We start from the raw sequence: 19239 nt of genomic DNA, 5'->3' as shown, positions 1-19239 counted from the left end.
GCCCTCTTGTGGTCACACTTGGGCATGACAGCTGTCTTCCAGACCTCCCGGGGCTTATCTTCTCCAAATTATGGAAAGCTTCCCTCCAAAGCTCCCCCTCCTGGAAAGTGCTCCAGGAGGGCTGGATGGGGTGAGATGGGGGTGTCGGTGTCATCCCTCTTGGTGTCATACCTATCACTTAGGTGAGAGCTTTGACCGCACAAAGAAAGGGGGAAAGGGTGGAAGAGATGATGCCTTCTTCAACGTTAGATAGAAGAGGAAGCAGGCTCAGGCCAAGGGGTGTGGCCAAATCTGTGTTACTCAGGATGTCTGGGTGTGTGGAGAGACTCAGTGGTTTCCAAGGTAACAAACTAATCCATCAACAGAGGCAGGATGGTTTGGAAACTTAGAGGATATTTATTTCTCGGGAAGGTCCACACAGCTGGCAGGCACTGCCTTTCCTGCTCTGGGGGATTCCGCTCTCCTATTCCGAGAAACTCCCTCTCCTCTCGGAAGTACCCATGGGAAGGCTGGGATGTGAAGAGAAACCATACACAACACTCCAGAGCCTTAAAAAAATAAAGCATCAAACAACCTCCTCCACCCAAATGCACATGTACAAAATAAATAGATGTATAAAAGAGAGGCCAGGCTCCTCCTATCTGGTCTGAGATGCTGCTTAGGAGAGTGGGTGGCTTGGCCCCACTTCTTCCAATCAGGATTATCCAGAGGCCAAATGGTATGGAAGTGCTGTGGTGAGCCAAGAAGAAGCCCTGGCTTCAGAGACGGGGTGGGAACTCTCCCCTGGAGGTCAGCATGGGAAGATGTGGGGGTAAGGTACCACAGAACAAATAAATAAATAAATAATAAATAAACCCCAATGCGCTCCCAGAGGCCTAAGGCCTTAGACTGAGGCTTGGGAAGCCCGGGGTGGGGGTGGGGTGGGAAGGCCTGTTTCCCTGAAAATGGCAGATCCTGTGATAGGCAGAAAGAACAGTAGGAAAAACACAAGTCCAAAACCACGTCCCAGCCAGCCTCCAGAGCCTGCATCCTTCGTGTTATGGAACCCAGCCTCGAACTGGCTCTAGAGGTGGCTGGGTCTCCCAAGTATCTGTTCTGAGCCTCCTCTCTGACCCTGGAGACGCATGAAGGCTGCGGAGCCCTCTGTCCCTGCTCTCTCTGGAACCAGCGGGGCCTCCTCCCTCCCTCTCTTGCCTGCATCCTGTCCATCTTCCCTGGAGGGAACAGTAGCTGTCTCCAGGGCGGGCTCTTCCCCAGGGCAGTTGAGGCAGAGCCCTTAAATAATCAAACCAAACCAGTCCCTGTGTCCTCCTCTGCTCCCTCTGGCCACATGCAGCACCGCCATCTCTGGCCAGGGCTGCATGCGAGGCTCCCTTCCAGCCAACAAGGAGGAGGCATCAGACGTAAGCGAGGACAGAGAAGGGGCAGGAGCTGGTGGAATGGACAATTGGGGTAGAAGGCCAAACTGGATACACAAAGAAGTCCAAGAGACTGGGGGAGTCTCAGCATCCCTCCTGGAGAGGCACGGCCAGCGGGGGCTGGGGGGACAAGGGGTGGGGCGGGCGGCCGCTCAGCTGGGCAGCAGCACGTGCTCCAGGAGGTAGGTGAGGGAGTCCCAGTGCTTCCAGAGGAGGAAGAGGACGAGGACCAGGAGGGCGGTGCTGGTGATGCGCAGGCGCGTCTTCATGAGGGGCGTGATGAAGTTGGCAATGGTGGACACGAACACCAGCAGCACGGCCATGAGCGCCAGGATCACGTTGATGAACTTGCCCAGCAGCGCGCGCGCGTTGGCGTTCTCCACGCCCTCCAGCTGCACCACCTGCTGCTGTTGCTGCTGCAGCTCCAGCTTGGTGACCCGGGTCAGGCAGGACTCCACGGCCTCCTGCAGCGGCGGAAGGGACAGCGCACGGGAGCTGAGAGCAGGCGGAAACCCTTCACCCGCCCCACCAAGAAGGTGACGATGCTTCAGGTCACCCCCTCTAAAGGCCACTGCAGACATGGGTGAACCAGCTGCAGCCGAGGGCAGAGAGTTTGAATGGTGACTATTCGGGGAGGCCGCCGGGAAATGGGAGTCTCGGTGCAGCCCTCGTCATTCACATGCCTATCTGCCCCGGCCAAGGGTACAGTCTGCGCCCTTCCTCCCCCACACGGCACAAACCATCACCCTCTGCCACTGCCGGCTCTGCCGGTGTGTCTGAGATCCGCGCTGGGGCCCAGCTGTACCTGGATGTCTCGAGCCCTCTCGTAGGACTGGTAGGCCACCTTCTCCTCCATGCTGGCCAGCTCCTGCTTCAGGTTGGTCATCTCATTCTGGTGAAGCTCCGTCAGGTCGTTGAGCTGCTCCTCCAGCCGCTCATACCTGGCAGAGGGAGAACGTGTGAACCCCATCCTGGCTCCCCAGCCTCTCTCATATCCCCAGAATCAATCCCATTCATTCAATGCACCTCAGGCATTCAGGCCTTTGTAATTTTAGCAGCAACCACAATAAAAGCTGCTAAGTCCACAGCACGTATTATGTGTGGGCACCATGCAGAGCATTTTATCCCTGTCATCTCATGTCTTTCCCACCACAATCCCACACATAGGTACTGGCATTGTCCCCATTTTAAGGACAAGAAAGTTGAAGCTTAGAGAGGTCAAGGAACTTGCCTAGGGACACATGGCAGAGCACAGCTGGGTACTGCCTGACTCTAACCTGGGTCTGAAGTCCCAGGCTCAGCTGTTCTTGCATTAACAGGGACACATCAGTGTCAAGGGCGTGGTCCCCTCTCTGAAGGCATGACACAGCAAGGTGACTATCAGGTGGAGGTGGGAGGATTTGGGGTGAGGTTTCCCCTCAATTTTCCAAACCTTCTTCATATGTATGAAGAAGAAAAAGGAAAAGTATTGACTAATGAAAAGATCCCTATGGATACCAGGGAACAAGTGCCAAGGGTCACCTGAGAGGCACAAAGCAGAAGAGCAGAATCAGGAAGGGGTAACAGAGGGGACCAGAGTCTCCAGCTTGGTTCCAGGCAGACCCCTGGAGTGTCAGCTGGAGGTACCGACTCCCCAGGCTGTGGACTGACATACTCTGACTCTACATGTTTGGACTCATTTAGCATTCACAACAACCTGATGAGGTAGGTATTCATATTCTCCCCATTTCACAGACAAGGAAACCAGGTCCAGAGAGGCTAAGTCCTTTGATCAAGGTACTAGTAAACAGGAGTGCTGGGATTTGAACCCAGGGGATCTGTATCCAAGACAGTGCCCTTCATCATCCTCTCCAGATGAGAGGCTGTGTACCTGGTCCCTGCCTTGGTTTCCCCTTCTATGCACACCGACCACACAATGATCCAGGCAGGGATGCTCAAAGCATCCCACAGCAGGCAGGATGTCCTTCCATAGGGTCCCCTAAGCCACATCTCCTGTCTCCTAGCTGTCCTGTACACTCTGGGGAAAGCCTTCTCACACCTACTCCCAGCCCTTCCGATTGCCCAGCACCCTTCTAAATGCACCTCCATCTACATCGAGAACCCTGAGTCAGCACCCTGCTGCTCCGTGCCTCACTGGCGGTCAGGCTGGGCTGGGGTGGGGCCAGGCGGGCACCTACCTATAGCGTTCCTCCTGCAGGCACTGGGTCATGCAGGTGTAGTCCCTCTGCAGCTGCGCCTTCAGGTCCTCCATGGAGTCCTCCAGGTGGGACTGTCCCTCTTTGATCTCCCGCAGCTCCTCCAGCACAGCGTCCAGGTTTCCAGGGGCACCATACAGCAGGTTAGACTTGGGGCTCCCCAGCACCCCACCAGGCCCAGCCCCAGAGTTGCTGCCTGCCCCGGCCGAGCTGGCGCTGGCGCTGGAGCACTCATCATCGCTACCGTACTTGGGGCTGGACACCAGCGTGGCGCTGCCACTCAGCGCCCGGGCCGCCTCCTCGGGGGGCCCGTCTTCCAGAGGGTCCTTCAGGTGGGCGATGTTGTCAGCGCTGCCAAACTTGTTGCGGATGAGGCTGGCGAACTCCCGGGGCTTGGACACCACGGCGGTGTGAGTGGCCTGCGAGAGGCCGGAGAGGCTGCCCTTGACCCCCTCCACGACGCCGCCCCCGAAGCCGCTGATGCCTGCCCGCATGTTGGCGCCCACGTCCTTGAGCCCCTGCTGCATGTCCCGCAGCACGTCCTTGGGCTGCCGCGATGGCCCGTTCTGCTCGATCTCCTTCAGGCGCCGGCGGTAGTGCTCCAGCTTTTTGTGCAGCTGGGCGATGGTCTGCGCGGATTTCTGGTTCTTCTTCTCGAATACCTGCTTGATGCGCGACGCCTGCTGCTTGTCGGCATTGTTGGCCAGCTTCAGGTACTCGGCCACGTTGTCATCCCGCGCCTCCTGCTCGATCTTGATCTGCTCGGTGACCTTCAGGACCTTCTGGCGCAGGTGGTCGATGGCCGCCTTGGTCCGCTGCGGGTCCGGGGCCCCGTCCGGCACGTCCAGGCTAATGGGGCCGTCGGCGTCTCCATGGCCGGGGCCGCCCGGGAGGCCGAGGGCCACAAGGTCTCCCTTGTCCACCTGGGGAGAAAGGCAAGAAGAGGAAACGGGGATAAGTCACAAAAACATGGAAGGGGCCTGGGCAGAACCCTCTCACGTGTCCCCACATGCGCGTGGATGGGGTTGTTTTTACCTGCAAAAGAGACGTAGGACAAATAAGGAACATCAGGGAAAAAGTTCAAAAAATGATCATGACAACAATGCAGCGGGTGGCACCATTCACCAAGGGCTCTCACATCTGCTAATTACCTATTCCCCACAACATGCCTAAAATGCACAGTGCATGGATCTCTTCTTCCTGGTTTTAAACGTTAGGAAACTGGACCAGGGAGGTCAAGCAAGTTGCTCTGGGATACACAGCTACAAAAACACAGAACCAGGCTCGGAATACAGCTGTCTTAACTCCCGGCCCAGAACTCTTATTGCTCCATCACAAGGGCCAAGCGGGTCACAGGGGTGAGTTCTCAGAGAGGAGACAAAACAGACCCTCTGGACTCAACTTCCCCTTCCTCCCTCGGAACTGAGCAGAGCCTACAATTTGGGTGAGGGGGCACCCTGCCCTCCTCACGCTGGCTACACCATTGCAGCCTGGCAGGTCATCCTGCCTCTGCCAACACTTCTTCCTGGGACCTCTGTTACCTTCCAGCTTTCTGAAGTCGTCAGCAACCTCTTCTGCTTCATGACGGGGGTGTGCCCAGCCTGGCACCCCGAGAGGAGCACACGCCCGCCCGCCCTGCCGGCCAGGTCCCTGAGGACGGAAGCCAGAGAACTAGCTCGCAGGGAACAATTTTGGTGTCCTGAGGGTGCCAGCAGCCCAGCTTTAAAGGTGGTGAGCATGCAGCAAGAGATGACAGCTTCCCTCCCCACTGGCAGGCAGAATCCCAGAGAGCATCAGGATGGCCTGAGCACCGGAAAACTCAGAGACAAAGAGGGGAGAAGAGAGACTGAAAAAGAAGGAGGGGAGGGAGAGAAAGGAAGGAAAGGTCATGGGAGACAGGAAAGGTCTAAAATACAAGGTCAGGTGATAGTGGGTAAGCCTGGAGCCCCCCGGCCGTGCCCCCCTGGCCTTTTTGGAGGATCTCTGTCCACAGCTGAGTCCCCAGTGTTTATCACCATGCAACAACGGAAGCAGCAGGAAATGGCTCAACCCCATGTATTTTTACACACAGCACACCCCAAGTAAGGCAGGGTCAGTTCATTTGCTCTTTATATATATGGGGGGGGGGGGCAGAGGCAGGGTAAGGTATATGTTGGGGAAGGAGTTAAACATAAAGAAAGCTCCCAGTCACAGGCACCGGAACTGGAAACAGCCTGTGCCAATTAAAGGCAGAAGTCACTGAGCTCCATTTCTGCAGAGGTGCAAAGTGACTGGAAAACAACAGTCCTGCCAAACTCTGGAGCCAGGGAGGGTGCTGCATCTCTGCGGGCTCCCCCTGGGCTTTTTCAAGTCAGGGTACTGCTGGGGAGACTGGGGACGATGGTCCCTTACCCAATCCCTCTCAAAGTCAGGATTTTTCTCTTACATTTGCTTTGGTCCCCTTCATGTTCCCTTGCCCTGCACCTCCCCCTGCCGAGCTGTTCACACCTCATGACCCTATTTCTCAGAATTTCTGAGCTTTTATACCAAAGGAACCAATCCCACAGCCCCTCTTAAGTCCTCGGTCCCAAGGTCTAATTGTCTAATTGTCAAAACTCCACCCTGCTGTGAAACTTCTTCTTCCTCCCACTGTCCCCTGAAGTGTTGCCAAGGAGTATACCTGCCAGCTTTCCCGACCCTCTGTGTCCTTGCCTGTAAAATGGGGATAATCACATCTTTCACAGACCTGTTGCAAAGTGTTCCACAGGATGATATCTGGCAAGCACTTAGCGTGGGGTATACAGTAGGCACTCATTAAATGCAGTCTGAGTCTAGGCAACATAATTATCCCTCCCCAACCCCTGGGAAACGAACTGCATTTAAGAGATTATACCAACACATTTACTCATTATGGACAGAACACCACAAAATTAAATTCTATATGTAACACATGGCTTTCAATATTAAAGAATCTGACCTTATAAGGCCTCTGTTCTTTAGGGGGAAAGAGGGCCCAGAAAATGAGTTCTGAGTCTGATGGTGTTGCTGCCTGATGCATGGACAGCATCTGCCCCCCCCCCCCCCCCCCCACTCAGGGCAGTACAGGAGGAGCGGCTGAGAAATAGGTGTGAAAATGCCGTGAGGGCGAAAGGGCTCCAGCAGGACCACACTGGAGTGTGAAACAGCACAGTCCCCGCCTGTCACGGCCCCTCGATGGCAGTCTGGCATGTTTCCTCCCTCAGTTTGGCATTTGTCTAGTTGACGAATGGAAAAGCAGAATTGAAGCTGGCTGTGAAATCCGCAGGAATGAGAGAGTAGACACTCCCTGGAAAACCAGCAGGAGGGCTGCCATGTGGCCAAGCGCAGAGGCAGGAGGGCCCGGGGCCGGGAGATGGGCTGCAGGCCCCCTGGTGATGTGATAGTCCGAAGGGCCTCCTGGTCAGCCTCCAGCCACAGAGCATTCTCCCTACCTGCCCCACTTCCCCGGCAGGACTCAGCTCCATGGGCTTCCAGGCGTCTTTTCCCTCAGCCCATTGGCTCTTCTCTTCCCCCTCGAATTGCTATTGGAAATGCCTTGGCTGAAGTGCAAGATAATAAGAATCACTACAACATTATTGGTACTTGCCAGCCTGACTGTAAGTGTCGCACATATATTAATTCATTTAATCCACTTAATTCATTTAATTATTCCTGTTTTATGGAAGAAGAAACCCAAGACCTACAGATGTTAGATAATTTGCCCAGGATTATACAAGCAATAAATGAAGGAGCTAGTCATTTGAATCCAGCCTGGCTCCAAAATCCAATGCCTGGCCCCACCTTGGGGTATGGTCTGGGGGGCCCTGCCTCAGACATCCCACTGCCCGAGCCGGCCCACCTTGTCAGTGGCAGAGTCTAGGTAAGTGCTTTCCAACCAATGCCTGGACCTCACTAGAGAGCAATTAAACTGGAACCTCATAGAGCTGGGGCTGTGAGCTTTTATACTCAAGGTGAGCAAGGAAAAAGAAAAGAGCGCTCACCAGCCCTATCCTGCCCTCGCTATACCCCAAGGCAGATCCTTGGAAATGGCCACGTAGTGGATGCAGCATCTAAAGTCCCCTCGGAAGACATATCCCTGTGGCCTTGCCAGTTTTCCTCACTGAAGCTAGCCGAGGATCCCCATGAAGACTTCGCTCACCCACCCCCAGCACCCATTCCTGGCCCCACAGCTGCCTCTGGGGTCTGGGGGCTCTGCGGCTAGTGCGGGCAGAGCAGCTGCTCTGGTGCTGTGGGGAGTGGGGAGAGACCAAGATCCCGTTTGCAGTTTCTGCCCTCCAGGCCAAACATTCCGGATGAAACACTACTGATGTCAGAGCTCCCCCCTTGAGGAACTTCTCCTGCCAATCCACAGCTGAAGGAGACAGACAGACGGAACGACTGAGGGACCAAGAGAGATCTTAATTTAGACAGGGATGGGCCTCCCCTTGCTTCCAGGGTATAAACTACCAGCCTCAGGGAGGTAGTTTAGGGCTCTTCCCGCCACCACCCCCCCCCCCCAGCCCTCACCGTCCCTCCCTGCCCAGCACTCAGGGATGGAGGCAGAGTTGATCTCGAGCGCCAGGCTGGCCCGAGACACTCCTAAACCAGTGCAGGACCCACCTATGTCGCTCAGCTCTGCCCATCACCACACACAGCCAGAGAGGAGGTGTCAGGGTTTTGGAGAACAAGGAACATCTCAGAGACTGACAGGAAATACCAGACCTCCCTGACCCTCACTGCCTGCACCCCCAGCCCCTGGAACTCAAGGACCTTCTCCCAGGTGCCCCAGAAGCCAGGGCTGACCATGTCTGCAGAAGGTGGGGAGACAGCCCCTGCCACACACACACACACACACACACACACACACACACACACACACCTTTCAGGATGGAGGGAGGGTGGCAGGGGGAAGGACGAGGGAGCAGACAGGAGGAGATAAAGAGGGAGGTATGTGTTAACAGAGGAAAGAAAAGACCAGAAAGCTGTTAAGAGTAATGCAACTAGACACAGAGTTCGAGAAGAGGAGAAAGATTTGCCAGAAAAAGAATGGCAACGACACAGCATGCAGGGTCTGTGCAGGGCAATGGGAAGGGCACTAACTTTGGGGTCACCGACAGGTTTACAGTCCTGGCTCTGTTACTTGCCAGCTGTGTGACCATAGATATCATTAACCTTTCTGAGACTCAGTTTCCTCATCCGTAAAAGGGGTGGGGGTTCACTCTACCAACTCCAAAGGTATCAGGAGAATGAAAGGAGATAATGAGTGAGGGCAACTATCACAGCATCATTGCAGGGTATATACAGCAGGTGCTCAAACCCAAATAAAAACAAATTAAGGGAGTAAAACCTGGGAGTGGAGGCCAGGCTTCGCCAACCTGCTGGCCAGGGCTACCACTCCAACCACCTTCTGAAGGATACTACATCTTTCATCTCACTGTCCTCATTTAAAATAGAGAAGGTGCTTTTCCTAACTCATTCCCAATTCCTCTGACCTGCTAGGTAACTAAGAGGAGGAACAGTTCAGCTCACCCAACCCCTGGCTGGGTGAGACCCACAGCGCCTTGCAGTCCCACACACTCCCCTCCCTGGCCCCTGCCAGCCACACTCAGCAAAGCCGGATCAGGCCCTCTGCCAGATCAGATCGGGAGCTCCAGCCCTGGCTTTACATGGCCCTCCTAGGGCTCCCGTCTCTGCCGGGCCTGAGCTCAGTATCTTCAGGTTACCTGGGCCTGGATGCAGGACCCTGCCCAGTCTCTCACACGCTCGCTGAGCAGCCCGTATCCCCGAGGCCCAGGGGTGGGCGGTGGGGGATCACACAGTAGACACCGTCCAGGCTTAAGTGAAATTTGAAGAGAGGAGGTACATACTCCCCTCCCCACCCCCAGGTGATGAAACTGTTAAATGGGCTTAAAGTAGCGATGTAAATTGTGAACTGTGAATCATGGTTCTATTTATTCAGCAACCATTTGCACTCAACATTCTGCAAGATGAACCATACAAACAATTACCATTTGCAAGGCAGGCATACTCCACCTCCGTGTTTCCAGGTTCCTGAGAGAGCCGCAGGGGGCTCTGAGCCCGTGACCCACCCTGACCCCAGGTCAAGCAGCCCCTTCCTGGATAACAGGATGGGACCCTGTTAGGGTCATCAGGGCAGGCTGACAGGGAAAGGCCTTCCTGTCCTAGGTACTTGCACAGGGGGTTGGAAGATGGACATCTAAGGTGACTCTTGTGGGAAAAAGGAAGGATGAAGGGGAGAGGTGGGGAGGGGAGCAGAGGGAAAGAAGAGCTTTCTGGGCCCCTGTGCTTCCTTCCAGCAGAACAGGGCAACCCTGTCCTCCGACCCTGGGCCCACCTCCCTGGTCAGGAAACCATGGAATCAGGTGCCGACCCTGACTTGTCTGTGGGTCCGGCCAGGCAGGTGAGGGCGGCTGCAGGATGCTGCTCCTGAGGCAGGGTCCGGGCTTCCAGGGAGTGACCGCCCGGCAGGAGAGTGCGGTCCGGGGCTGCCAGGCCTGGGGTCCTGTACAATGCCTCCATCTGCTGGCTTCTGGCCCCGAGACTCTGATCTGAACACCCCACTTGGGATGGAGAACACACAGATTTCCTTTTGTCTACTAGTTCTCAGGGGGAAAGGGAAGGAAGCCGGAACCAGGATGGAGAGGGAAGCCCAGGGCCAGCTAAAATCCTGAGAAGCTGGGAAGGAGGGAGGCTGATATTCCCGCCAGAGCAGGCTGGAAAACCATTCCGACTCTTGGTCCTGAGTCGGGGGCCTGCCAGCGTCCCCCCAGATCAGCTGGCATGGATAGCCTTGGGGGGCTGGGGGCTCCTTCTCCTCTAGGTGGGGTACGTGGGCAACATGAAGTTGCTCAGTCCCAGTTCTGGATGACCCAGGCCTCCCAGGAAGGCAAAGAATGAAGGGGGTTGGGGCGGGGAAGGGGTTCAACCGGTGCCTGGGAGCCTAAGCGGCTTTTCTCCAGAGGGCTGAGAGACCAATGCTTAGACACTTAATGGGGTGCACGTGGGACTGTACAGACACGTGGGTCTACCTGCCCAGGGCAGGTGAAAGGAGACCCTGTAGGGAGACCCCAGCCACCACGCAGGGGATGTGAGGCGATCGGAGGCCTGGGTGCCCTGGCTGCTGGCACTCCCCGCAGCGCCCTCCCCTGCGGCGGAGCATGCCCTCAGCGGCATGACGGCATTTCACTCTGCTAACAAGTGGGTTTCTGAGCAGAGACTGCACGCAGTCACACCCACTCATTCATCTTTTCTCCCAGCACCTCCTGGGCTCAAGGCAACATGCAGCCAAACTACCCACTAGTCTGGTCACCAGCACAGGGTGGGAGCCCCAATCTGCCTCCTCCCCCCCCAGTCGCAACTCCTTCTCCCCCCTCCCCCTGAGGGCTGCTCTCTCTTCCTATGGAGGGGAGTAACCCATCTCATCCTCAGTTCTGGTCCTTCTGTAAGGTCCAAACCCCAGGTTCTGGTCCAAGCACCCTCCCCCTCAATTTGCCTCATTCCCTGCTCAGCTGAGAACAATGTCCTTTTGTCCACAAAAATGTTCTGCTCTCTCCTCTCCTCTCCTTCACACCCACAGAGCGCTGGTTGGGTCCCCGACCTGCCTTCCTATCTTGAGGTCTCCTCAGTTCTCTATTCTCTGCATTTCCAGCAGCTCCAAGGGCCCAAACACTTTACTCCTTCTGGACCCTCTACCTGCTAGCCTGGGAACACTGCACCTGCCCCTCTGCATGCAGGGGCTCAGACTTCACACTCTCCAGGAGACAGAGGTGACCCCAGCCAGAAACACCCCTTCCACTGGATTTCAAGGCAGCTCCTCTGGTCCTAGAAGGAGGGCTACATAGCCACTGGTTTCTGGGGGTGTCTTTAGCAGGGTTCACTCATTCTTCCATCTATGACCCCAGAAACCCAGCCTTGGGAGCCCTCTCTGCAATTGTCTCAACAGCCTAAGGTTGGGGCCTATGTATGTGCCCTCCCCCACTCCCTTCTCCCAGCCACAGAGAGCTCTCTGTCATGGGGGAAGAGGGGCATAACCCTCGCCAGACCAGAGAGCGAACAGAGTCACCCAAAATGTTCAGCAGAAATGGTTTCTCCCCACACCCAGTAACTTCTCTCCTGCTACCCACCAGGGTCCTCACCTGTTTGGGTCCCGTTTCCCAAAGCCGGGTTGGTGATGGGGTCCTGGGGACTCTGAGGCCCCAGGCCTCTGCAGACTGTGCCAGGCTACTGGGGTCACAGTCCCTGGGCAGTGCTGGGCTTGCTGTGGGAAGCCGGGATCTGCGAGCAGGGGTGCCCGAGCTCCCAAGCTCCACAGCCGCCATCTCCAATCTGAGGATTAGGGGTGGATTGCTCTGGGAGATTTCCTCTCCCTGGGGCTCATGGGAGGCTCCCTCCCATCTGGCAGACCGTGAGGGTCACCGAGTGGGTGGACCACATTCTCTGATGAGGTCCCCCCGCACCCTCCCCAAGTCCAGCTGTTACCACTGCGGGTTCAGTGTGCATGAGGATGCCCAGGTGTGATGGTAGCAGCCCTTGGCCGCAGAAGGGAAGCACCCCTGGCACCATGGCAGCTGCAGCACTCTGTCCCACCCCTCCTATTGCAGGGCCTGTCTAGAAATGCCTCTTTCCATCAGAAGCCCCTCTCACAAACAGGGGCCCACATCTCCAGGCACACCCAGAGGCCCAGGCCCAGCGACTCCCTGCCCCCATCCCAGAATAGAATGGAGCTTCTGAGCCAAGCTTCAGGGGCTAAGAGGAGTTCCCCAGTACTAAAAACACCGGAGACAAGAGGGGGGTTCAGTGACGGAGCTAACATAACTTGGAGATTTCTCCCTCACTCCCCGCCACCTGCTACCCTGCCCATTGACTGCTTGAGGCACCACCATTCACAGGGCACCTTCCTGACGGACCCCCACCCCCTCCTCCTGGCTGAGGAGTTCTCCAGGCTCCTCCCGGGAAATTCTTCCACCACTGACCCTGTCCCAGAAACCCACTCTCTGCCCTGGACATCACCGCAGCGACACCTCCACTAGCTTCTGCTTCCCAGTTCCCCGCTCTCCTTCTCTGCCAGCACAGTCCAGGCAAAAGCAACCAAGGTAAAGCATGGATGGCAAACTCACAGCAGTCTCTTCCCCCTTGGACCTCATCTTGACAGTCCCAGGAGGAAATCCTGAGAGTGGCCAGCAGAGGGGGCCAGAGTCCACGGTTGAGGACAGCGAGCTTGAGGAGCGCAAGGGGGCCCCAGGGGGTGTTGGGTCTCTCTACTGGCAGCTTCCTGACGAGTCACTGGTTAGAAGGGACTTGGATTCTGCACCAACTTAAGCCTGGCAAGGGACTGGGGGCTTAAATACTGAGTCAACATGGATCATGCTAATGGGGCAGTCCCAAATTCAAGAAGGTACGAAGAGATAAGAAGGGCCCAGCGCTATCTCTCGGGCTCGGTGCCAGAGCCTGCAGCCCCAAAACATCAAGAGCATGAGTCCCCACACCCTAGGCTCATGGAAACCTCACAAATATTTGTGGCAGCTGATGACATGGGGTTTGTGAGGTCAAGAGCTAGCAAAGCACATTTCATGGGTCCCAAATTCTGGGGCCTGCTCTGAACGGTGGAGTCAGGGACAACTTCCGACAACATCTCCCCCTACCTGTAAGGGACCTCCCTCCTGCAGTATTCGTTTTTTATGCTTAGTACTATTCCTATTGCATAATGGTTATTCATCAACAGATCTTATTACCTCTACTAAACTAGAGAAGGGCAGGGATCAGACCTTAAACTTATTTGGGCTCTTCATTGTGCCTAGCATAAAAACGACCCTTAATATTCATGTTTGTAGAGTGAATGAACGATCTATCTCATTTAGGGGTCATGGAAGATAGTCCAGCTAATGCAGTTCTGTCCTTGGTAGCAAGGGAGGCAGCTTAGACTTCCTATGCTCAAGATGCCCTTCCCTGCCCTGTCCTTTCTAGGCTTTACCAAGCTAAAATTTTTAACCTTTTCTTACAAGTAAAAGAGGAAAAGCAAGAAAAGAAGGAGGCAGCAGCACCTTGAGGAAGCTGAGCCCTGGGGCTTGCCATATGTCAGGGATCACACAGGTCAGAAGCACCAGAAAGAAGTTCCTGCAAGACCATGCTTTACCACCAAGACGAAGCTGGTGAGAACTGCCTCCAACAAGACATCTGGCTTCTCCCTAATGAAAGGTTTCAGCTGTACTCCAGGGACAACTGACCCAATACCTGAGCAGCAGGGAAAGTGGCGGGAGGCTCAGGGGTGAACCAAAAGACTGTTAAGAGAAAGGGAACAAATGGGAACTAGGGGTATGCCTGCCAGGCAAGATAGCAGGAAAATATTTGTTTTTCCTCTACGATTCCATTCTCATCTTTAGATGCAAGAAATGTTCCCAAATCTGCCAAGGATGCAGAGCTTCCTACTCTGGGGATGCGGTGTAGGGGACCCTGAACTATCCTGGCACAGTGGAAAAAGCCGTACATTGGCCTGGGTTTGGGTTCCAGTTCTACCATTTCTTTGCTGTGGGACCTTGGTCAAGTCACCATAGCTCTGAGACTCAGTTTCCACAAATGCAAAATGGGAAAGTACGCCTACTCACAGGGCCAATGGAGGAGTCTGTGAAGTGTGGGGGAGCTTGGAATGCCATGTTTGGCAGGAAGACATGCCAAAGTCCAACTCGCAGGCCCTGGCTGAGCTTTTCAGTGGCACGGCAGAGGGCCTGGGAGTCAGAAGACCTGGTATAAATCCTTCACAATCGCAAGAGGAGGCAGCAGCATCTTCTATGTAGGAGCCTTGAAGAGGCCTGAGTGCTTTAGACCAGTGGCACCCGGAGAAAGAAGAGAGGATGAATGATTTGATTTTCTCTGCAGCTCAGTTTTAGCTTTCTTTGCTACAAAATGGTACAAATAATTATCACCCTGGGTCAAAGTGAAGATAAAACGAGAACATGAGCAAAAATGCCTGATACACAATTGGTTTCATTTAAAAAGATATCTAGTCCTGAGGCTCCCTCACGACATATGTAAACAAACTCACACATACACACAAAAGCACACACACATGTGCACAGAAGTCATAGTCATTCCAGACTGTGCTTTGCCTGGGACACAGAGAGCTAGGAAAGGAGCAGCCATCTGGAGCAAAGTTGAAAGAATGGCAGGCCAACATGGAAATTGCTGCAATGATGCTAAGGCAACAGGCTCTGAAAGGATGGCAGCTGCCAAGAACTATCCTTTGCAAAGGAAAGGTGCTGCTGCATAAATGCCAGCCAGGTGTTTTCCTGGTACATTTTGTCCATCCCATTCCTCCACTGCCTTGCTCAGTCCAGGCAGCTGAGCCATGGAAGGGCGTCTCTGTCTTTGCTCTTTCCTCTCTCCCCACTTGAGCCTGAGAACCGGGTGGCAGGTGGGCCCCCTTATCCAGGAAAGAGCCTCAAAGGACACCCAAGTTCTGCTCCTGAGCACGTCCTGCAGGTTGCAGCCGTCTCTTCTCCTGGGCGCCCCATAGTTTAGTTTTTTCTTCCATATCCTTCTTTGTGACTTCGTCTTCCCTTAATTTTTATGCCATGTCCTTTCCTTATTTAATACTCTTTAAACATTAATTTTTTCTTTTCTCTTCCTCTCCCCTCTTTATTATTCTTGTTTCCCTTTTTGTCTTCATCTCTTTATCTTTTTTTTTTTTTAAAGAATGGACAAACCACACATTCTGAGGGGTAGGATACCCGAGAAGTCAGAGGTTTGACGGGCAAACAACAACACTGAAAAGCAGCTAAATTTAGTAGCTGAGAATAGAAGGTGAGGCCTTAAAAAGCCTCAGGAACCAAATGTGCTGTGAAAATCTCCCAGTTAGGATTCCTCCTTGAAAGGCTGGCACTTCCCTAATGCTCACCAAGCCCTCTTAGGATGGGGGGCCTGGGAGGTGGTCAGTGTTCAGAAATTTTCCCACCCAGCTGGAAGCTGCATCTTCTTAGAACTCAGGTTATTAAAGGGCCCTGCGTCCCCTGGGGAAATGTGGCAGGACAGTTAATATTCTTCAGTGTGAACTGAATAGTGGGTCTCAAGAGTACGCGGAGAGGCACAGCCACAGGCGCTGGCAAAGAAGTCAGCGAGGGCCAGGGGGGAGGACAGCAGGGAAGCTGGGGGGAACACCCAGCCGCATGCACCGCGCCTCTCACAGCTGACCAGGAAGCAGGAGCATCCCTCTACCCGTTGGCCCTTTGCCAGTATAGTGCTAGACACTCCCGTGCTGGGAGCCTTCTCAGGCACAAATACGAGCCCAGATGCTGGGCAGTGGAGAGGACCACTCACTTAGGCAAATCAAAATCTGTGCCAGGTGGGTAGAAATGATGGGTGATTTGATGCCTTTTCTAATCACTCTGTTCCCCTGCAAGAGGGCAAACAGGGAACCGGCCCCAGAGAAAGTGACCCAGAGAGGAAGCAGCAATCTCTATTTTTGAGAAGCAAAGTGCCCTGCATCCTAATCTCTTGCCCAGAATACTTTAGAATAACTCCTTTCTAAAAGCCGAGGACCGAGACACAGAATGTTTGCAGGGGTCCTGCTTACTCAGGGGCTCAGAGCTTGTCACGAGCTGACATGATCAAATGAGAAATGTACGTAAAAGCACTCAGCAAACTGCCGCGTGCTGTTTGTTCCCTGGCTGTGAGATGTCAGGAAGGCTTTCAAAGGGACATGGCCACGATGCCACTGAGCCCTGGAGGAGTAGAAAGGCACGGGGCCCAGATAATATTTGGGTCTGACGCTGCCTTCTCAGACAGGGCAGAAACCTTACATAACGAAGTTAATATTACAGAACCCTTGTCTTCCAGGGCAGGGTTTGTCTTTCCAGTCGCCCTGAGGAGGCCTCCTGGTCACAGTATCAGCTTAGATCTGATTTAGCTTTTGCTGAACACGCTGAATTATTCACTAGCTATGGATACTGGCCCAGCTCTGGGGTCCCAGTGGTGGGATACGTGGAGAGCAGTAAAAGGAAGAGAAAAGGGATGCAGTGAGAACTTCCTGTATCCAGACATGGGGGTTGGAGAGGACAAAAGAAGCAGGGGGTATCTGAGTCAATCTCTGGAGGAAGTAGGAAACAGGGACTAGGGAGCTGAGAGCAGCCAGAAAACCTGCCTGCTGCATCCCAGTGCCCGTCATTTGAGAGAGAAGGGGGGTAGACAAGGCCTAGAAACTTCAGTCATTACCCCCAGCCCCCCATCTTGCACATAGCTCAGGGGAGCCTTTAGATTCCCTAGGAGCCTAGACGGAGTGCAATGAGCCCTCTGCCCCTTGGGGTATAAACAGAGAAAACCCAAACTGTGCCTGTGAAAAGAAAGAAGAGGCAGAAGCAGGGATCGGATTAATGATACTGTGTTTCCATTGCCTCATCTGGCACTAGAGGGACCAGGGTCACGTTTCACATCTCATGGATGTGGCAGATCCAGGGAGGAATTTGCTCGGTGGCTGCAGACACTTGTGCCAACTCCAATGACCCATGCCCATAGCACCAGCTCCGGCATCCTCGAAGTCTGGAACCCATGGCCGAGCACTCCTGCTGCTGACTGCTATCGGCTATTGCGTGGGGGGCTGACACCCGAACCCTGAGCACCCTGTCCTCTTGGACAGTGCATCAGAGGGGGCTAAGGCCAAGGATGAGGTGCACACTTCTGAGGGAGAAGGCTGGAGACCTGATGTCATCACAGCTCCCAGAGATATCTCCCACCAGGTTTTGACCTGTGCTCAGAAGCAAGCGCACTAAGAAGGCCCTGCCTCTGACCTCGGTTAGGCTACTTGGAAGTTATGTGCAACTTGGGGCATTCTGTACTCCCAGAACACAGGCTACTCTGGAGAGCACTGGAGGCTTTTCTAACAAGAAGAAAGTCATGGGTGGCAATGGGAAAGAGACGAATAAAGAGTTATTCCAGAGCCCAGCTGCCTGCTAAAACAATTAAATGGACCCATAATTCAATTTTTAAGGTCAAGAGGATGCTGCTGTTTATGACCTCAGGTGTCAGAGCTTCAGGTAAAAGGCAGAGTCAGCCCGTCTCCTGCTTGGACAGGATGCCAAAAAACCAAGGGACTTCACCTGCATATGAGGAATTCAAATCAGAACATCTTGACTCACCAGGCACAGCTAGATGTACTGTGGTGAGGGGCCAGCAGTCTTGGAAAGCAGGGGTTTTTAATCACAAGATGGGGAGCAAGGGTCTCTGGCAATCACAGAGCTTCTAGTTTGGCCTGCCAAGCGGGCAGGCAGCATGGGGGTCCAGAGGGGGCATCTGTCCTCCCCAGCATCCGACAAGGAAAGGATGGCAGTGGGGACCGGCTGGCACAGCCCCGAGCACACAGGTCTGAACAGTGAAGCCATATAACGTGTGTGAGCAGGATGGGGCAGCCAGCTGGACCCGACTCCCACGTTAACTCCCAGATTCCCATGGTTGACCAGCTGCCAAGGACACATGTTTAAGACCTCTTTCTTTCTGGAAAGTTCTCTTTGCAGAGACAGCTTCACCTACCTCTAAGGCAGCAGGCTTTCAGACATGAATAAACTGGGCCCCTCAGCCCTGCCAAGATCCCAGTCTTGGAAGGGACTTGGGCTAAGGGCGGCCCCTCAGCCCTCAGTGTAAACAGGGGAACTTATTTATGCCAGGGCAGAGGAGAAATCTTGGTGTTGGATAAATCTGGAGGGGGAGTGTACCAAGAGGACAGGATGTCCAGAGCCTGCACTGGTTTGGGTGACGAGCTGATCTCCACTGGTTTCCCTGTCTGGGGCTTGGAGATAACACCTCTGTGAGGCCACAGGAAAATGTCCAGTCATGACATCATCTCTCCGCCCACGACGCAGCGCCACGGGGACACCGTGCATCTCTCTCCCACTCTGCTCCCAAAGCCTGTCAGTAAAAGCCCTCCTGCCACTGAGCGCCTCCAGGCTGGTCTCCTAAGGCTGTCCAGGTGCCTTCTGCAAGCTGCTGCCCACACTCCTCCTTGGCCTCAGAGGGGACTGGCTGTACCGCTTCAGAGGCAGAGAGCAGCCAGGGCAAGGCCAGGGGCGCACCCAGCCCAGCCAGCTGTGAACTCGGCCCTCCTGCACTGTCCCCCTCCCAGGACGTACTTGCACAAGCCCAGAGCGGGTAAGGCTGGGTGGGAAATGTCACAACGACTGGGGAGAGGTTTAGAACAAGGCAGAGAGGGAAGTGATAACCAAGGCAAACATGGAAGAGACGAGAGTTAGGGAGTTCAAGCTCCTGACACTTGCAGGGACTAATACATTCCTGAAAGTTTGGGAGCTGGTGATGGTGGCAGGAGGGAACTGTTGCTAGATTTTCCTGAGAGAATACACATTTTTCCAGGAATTGCTGCTCATCAAAGAAAAACAAAAGGAGTACTGGTGGTGACCCAACTCCATTTTTACTGTACATACAACTATTCTTGCAGCCCCCAGGGCCTGTGTTTCCCAGAGGTTGAGGCAACACAGAGAAGGGGAACCCAGATGTCACCTGCATTTTCTATTCACCTGCCCACGCCCAAAAATTGATGACAATTTTTTTCTATTTTACAGATGTACGTTGGAGAGGGCAGTTACCTTGTTCGGTGGTGTTCAGATAGTAGA

The 19239-nt window shown here is 54.4% G+C and overlaps 1 protein-coding gene across 4 annotated transcripts in view; it reads right to left on the bottom strand.

Annotated features, from left to right (window-relative positions):
• Positions 1 to 373: 373 nt before the first annotated feature.
• Positions 374 to 19239, bottom strand: part of TMCC2 (transmembrane and coiled-coil domain family 2) — a 36847-nt gene continuing 17981 nt past the window's right edge. For 2 of the 4 annotated variants that reach the window (XM_077157548.1, XM_077157549.1), the window contains exons 3-5: positions 3596 to 4536; positions 2224 to 2359; positions 374 to 1882 (exon numbers count right to left, since the gene is read on the bottom strand). In XM_077157548.1, coding sequence (XP_077013663.1) covers positions 1571 to 1882; positions 2224 to 2359; positions 3596 to 4536 — 1389 coding nt within the window. In that variant the 3' untranslated portion in view covers positions 374 to 1570. Of the gene's footprint in view, positions 1883 to 2223; positions 2360 to 3595; positions 4537 to 11766; positions 12555 to 12747; positions 15260 to 19239 lie in introns of those variants that run through there. The other 2 variants (XM_077157550.1, XM_077157551.1) reach the window with 2 other exon arrangements.

The sequence above is a fragment of the Tamandua tetradactyla genome, chromosome 4 (genome assembly GCF_023851605.1).
Source record: "Tamandua tetradactyla isolate mTamTet1 chromosome 4, mTamTet1.pri, whole genome shotgun sequence".
Taxonomy (NCBI): domain Eukaryota; kingdom Metazoa; phylum Chordata; class Mammalia; order Pilosa; family Myrmecophagidae; genus Tamandua; species Tamandua tetradactyla.
The sequence above is the reverse complement of the archived record's forward strand: the minus strand, read 5'-3'. Positions and strand labels throughout refer to the sequence as shown.